At 43.5% G+C, this 4,953-nt stretch overlaps 1 protein-coding gene across 1 annotated transcript in view; it reads left to right on the top strand.

Annotated features, from left to right (window-relative positions):
* Positions 1–4,953, top strand: part of LOC107300334 — a gene marked incomplete at its 5' end in the record, with an annotated part of 10,245 nt that overhangs the window by 2,639 nt on the left and 2,653 nt on the right. The window contains 2 exons of the mRNA XM_015829668.1: positions 506–625; positions 3,720–3,883. Coding sequence (XP_015685154.1) covers positions 506–625; positions 3,720–3,883 — 284 coding nt within the window. The remainder of the gene's footprint in view (positions 1–505; positions 626–3,719; positions 3,884–4,953) is intronic.

Below are 4,953 nucleotides of genomic sequence, written 5' to 3'. Positions count from 1 at the left end.
CAACCCCCTGCTCAGGCAGGAAACCCTATACCATTTCGGACAAATGGCTGTCCAGTCTCTTCTTAAAAACCTCCAGTGTTGGAGCATTCACCGCTTCTGGAGGCAGGTTGTTCCACTGGTTAATTGTTCTCACTGTCAGGAAGTTTCTCCTTAGTTCTAGGTTGCTTCTCTCCTTGATTAGTTTCCACCCGTTGCTTCTCGTCCTGCCTTCAGGTGCTTTGGAGAATAGCCTGACTCCCTCTTCTTTGTGGCAGCCCCTAAGATATTGGAACACTGCTATCATGTCCCCCCTCGTCCTTCTCTTCGTTAAACTAGATATACCCAATTCCAGCAACCATTCCTTATATGCTTTAGCCTCCAGTCCCCTAATCATCTTTGTTGCTCTTCTCTGTACTCTTTCTAGAGTCTCAGCATCTTTTTTACATCGCGGGGACCAAAACTGGATGCAGTATTCCAAGTATGGCTGTACTAAGGCATTGTATTGTCTCTTCTATTGTCTCTGCAGTGTCCAATCCATGCAAAGATGTCTGCAGTCACCTCTGCTTGTTGAGACCTGGGGGATATACCTGTGCTTGTCCACAAGGGGCTCGTTTTGTGGAAGGCAGCTCAGTAGAATGTGACGCAGGTAAGGAGAGTACTGGACATCCTCTTTTTTCACAAGAGACAGAGTGTAGTTGAGTAAACTCTGATGCACGCACAGAACCAAGGTAATGCGTAAATAGTATTTTAGTTTCAAGAACAAGGAAGTTGCGTCTTAGACCATACCTCCAAATTAGGAACTCTCTGCAGTCAAAAGCCAGGAGATCAAACAGAAACATATTAGTTCAAATATTTTGCATTGTAATAATTTTCTATTTATAAGGATTTTTCCCCACAGGGAACATTCAGAAACATGATGATGCCTTACATTGCCCAGATGTACATTATAAGGTAGCAGTGCAGTTTTCCACTATTCTAAGTGGAAAATATATATATAAGCCCTAAAATAGGTTGGACACGATTTTTAAAAAGAAAGAAAATGTTCTACTCTTACCCTTATCAAAAAAATAATAATAGAAGTGTCCTCCCATATTTGTATTTCAATCCACTCACCGTTCCTTAGAAGCTGCTCAGTGAGATCTTGCCTTCTCAAGAGACATTAAATGTGGCCTCATAGCGAACAAAGAACTAGTCACTACTACTTTGCAATGCTTACAACTAAAATAGCAACATGCATTTCTCCCAGTTACTTCTGCCTCTATTCCTTGGTGTGAATATCCTCAGAGTATATAAAAGGTAAAGGAGTCCCTGTGGATTTTACTCCGCTAGTCATTGCCGATTAGGGGGCAGTGCTCATCTCTGTTTCAAGGCCATTGAGGCAGCACTGTCATTTCCATGGTCATGTGGCCAGCATGAAATCACGGAATGCTGTTACCTTCCCACCTAAGTGATGCCTATTTATCTACTCATATTTACATGCTTTCGAACTACTAGGTTGGCAGGAGCTGGGGTGAGGACGGGAGCTCACCCCATCATGTGGCGCTTGGGTCTCAAACCTGGGCTGCTGGCTTTCCAGCTGACAAGCCCAATGTCTTAACCGCTGAGTCACTGTGCCACCCATCTCAGAGTATGTACCTTCTCATAAATATAAGGTATATAATGCAATGTATATGTTTCCACTGTGTACAATTGTGTACTTAGAATTAAGAGGACATTTCTAACGAAATCTGGTGAACATTTCATTTCTTACATTAATCACTTGTCACATTCTCTTAAGCATTTCCAGGGTGTTTTCTGACTGATACATAGCACTAATTGTTGCATTTTTATACAAGTATCAGAAGATTAATTCTTCAAAAAAAAACCAACAACAACCAAAAACATTTATAGACAGTAGTGATCAAATAGTTTATTTAGCTTTAATGACTTACTGATCTATTTTATTTGTATGCTGGCAGAAGATGTTCTTGAAGTAAGTCTTCTTTTAAATAAATACTTTTTAAAAAAAAAAATGCAATTAAACATGGCAGTCTTTTGTTGTCAGAATGGAAGAAGTATAGCTTGTCTCCCCAGCACACTGTAAATGTGCTCTGAAAAGATGAGGGACACCTTAGGGCAGGGCTTTTCAACCAGTGGTACGGGTACCACCTGTGGTACATTGGCACCTGGCAGGTGGTATGCGACCATCCTAGAAAAGTGGTAGCGGGGGAGGGGAATGAGCTGAACCAGTGGTAGCACCACACAAGCCTGAGTGAGAGATGGCTGGAGCTGCAGGGCTGTCAGGGCTCAGCGGAAGCACCAGGACCAGCGCTTTTTCGGGACTGTCAGGGCTCAGTGGAAGCATCAGGATCAGCACCAGGCTCCAGCTGGAACTCAGCGCTGATCCTGGCGCTTCTGCTGAGTCCAGAAGAAGCACCGATCAGCTGGAATGTTGGAGCATCTCCAGGGTCTTATGATTTACATTCAGATGCTTGGCAACTGATTCATATTTATGATGGTCACAGGGTCCCAGGGTCATGTGAAATGACCAAAACCTGCTGCAACCACCCAGCAGACGGGGGGAATAAAAACCAAACACCCCTCACCCCACCCCCACTGCCAATCCTCAACAGAAATGCTCACAACAATGAAAACCTCGGACAGGAGGAAGAGCGCCGCCGGGTGGGAAGGCAGGTGTCTTGTTCGGCTGTGCCTTGGGGGGCCCATTTTTCAGTGCCATTGTAACTTCGAACAGTCACTAAGCGAACTGTTGTAAGTCGAGGACTACCTGTACTTCATCACTTTTTCCCCTTTTTTTTTTTTTTTTTTGGTCATCAGGTTTTTGACACCTTGCTAGGCGACTGGTGGTACTCGGATGTTGCCCTATCCTAAAAGTGGTACAATGGGTGAAAAGGTTGAAAAGCCCTGCCTTAGGGAAGTGAAGCTGGGGACAGCCAAGGGAAGAGAAATTGGTGGAAATCACTTTCTCAAACACAAGGTTCTCTATCAATGGGAGCAGCATGAAGAGACATTCCTTGGGGATGCTCTTCTCAGTAGCTGAAAAAACAGTGGATTCAAGGCTGTTTTGTTGGTTAGTTTCTCTGTCAGCTGGCCTCAGAGACTGATGTTTTGTTATTATATTTTACTAATATGCACGTGGTAAGGTAGAGAGATATGTCTACATAAGGTATTGTTTATCCCTCTGAACCTCGCATAAGGGAAATGGCATGTGATTGACACAGACAGAAAATAGAAGCTTCTACTAGGCCCGTGGTGGCGAACCTATGGCACGGGTGCCACAGGTGGCACGCAGAGCCCTCTCTGTGGGCACATGCGCCATCGCCCCAGTGCTATGGCTTCAGCTGGATTTTATAAAACCTTTTCGCTTTATGCCTCAGCCGCCGTGTGCAAAAAAAAAAAAAAGGTTCAATCACTCAATCAATTTCAACTTCTCGCAGGAAAAAAAAAGATCTCGCAAAGTTGGAATTGATTGATTGAATTTTTTAGTCCCACCCAGTCTGCCATTACAACCACAGCCACACCCACCCAATGGGCCACACCCACCCAATGGGCCACACCTACCCTGCACCCAACAATACATAAGTGGGTTTTGGGTTGCAGTTTGGGCACTCGGTTTCTAAAAAGTTCGCCATCACTGTACTAGGCAAAAGAAAATTCCTGATTCTTCAGAGTTCTTGGCAGTGGATAAACCCTCATGATTTACAGGATCTGTATAATGCATGTCTTTTCATTTTTCTTAGCTATTGAATCTCCGCCAACAATGCCCCCGGCTTGCAGATGTCTGTATGGAGGAACATGCTATTTTGATGAAAGCGAGCTTCCTAAATGCAAGTATGTCTTTGTGGATGGAGCAAGAAAGACTTTAACAAGCCAAATAACATGCGGGGATGGCATTGTGTATGTGGTGGGGAAGGGCCAGCAGGATGACGAAAGCCGCATTGCGATGTCATGACGCGAGCATGGCTTCTTTCGGACATGCATTGTGGCACTGTGTGTATGACCCAAAGCACTGGAGCTTAGGGCACAATGCTGTGATGGGTCTTCATTCTGATGTAGGCCGCAAGCTTTGATGGATGCTCCTATATAAAAACGCTGCAAAAATTCATAGTAGGCTTTAGCCCAGGAGGAGGGACTTGTTTCTTACATAAATGTCTTTTTCTAGAGAGAAGTTCAGAGACAAAATGCAAGTAGCAACAAGAATTACAGGGAGTCCTCAATTTATGACCACAACTGAGCCCCAAATTTTTGTTGCTAAGCAAGATAGTTAGTTGTTAAGTGAATTTTGCTCCCATTTTCTGGCCACGTTTGTTAAGTGAATCGCTGCCATTGTTAAGTGAGTAACACAGTTGTTAAGTGAGTCTGGCTTCCCCGTTGACTTTGCTCATCAGAAGGTCGCAAAAGGTGATCACGTGACCCTCGGGACACTGCAGCCGTCATAAATAAAAAACAACGGCCAAGCATCCAAATTTTGATCACGTGACCATGCGGATGCTGCAAGAGTCATGAATGTGAAAAATGGTTGTAAGTCACCTTTTTCCGTGCCGTTGTAACTTCAAACGGTCACTAAATGAACCGTTGTAAGTCGAGGACTACTTTTAGTAGCATTTTAACATGAAAGAGCCAGTTAAAAAAACAATCTGTTTCCCCTCCTTCTCCTCCTCCTCCTCCTCCTCCTCCTCCTCCTCCTCCTCCCACTAACTAGTTAATAGTACAATATTTCATAGAGATGAGGTGATTGCAGAATTTTTCATCAATTATTCCTGGCCAGGGACTAGTTATTATTATTATTATTATTACTTTAATTTATACCCCGCCCTTCTCCCGAAGGACTCAGGGCGGCTTACAGGCAAATAAAAAACGAAACTATACAATAAATATCTAAAAACAATTAAAATATATATTAAATTAGCCTGTTATTTTTAGAAAAGTTATAAAATCCCTATTAAAATCCCTATACAATCCCCCCCCTAGGCC

Source organism: Protobothrops mucrosquamatus, unplaced genomic scaffold (assembly GCF_001527695.2).
Source record: "Protobothrops mucrosquamatus isolate PMUCROS unplaced genomic scaffold, P.Mucros_1.0 scaffold6701, whole genome shotgun sequence".
NCBI classification, from domain to species: Eukaryota; Metazoa; Chordata; class Lepidosauria; order Squamata; family Viperidae; genus Protobothrops; species Protobothrops mucrosquamatus.
The sequence above is the reverse complement of the archived record's forward strand: the minus strand, read 5'-3'. Positions and strand labels throughout refer to the sequence as shown.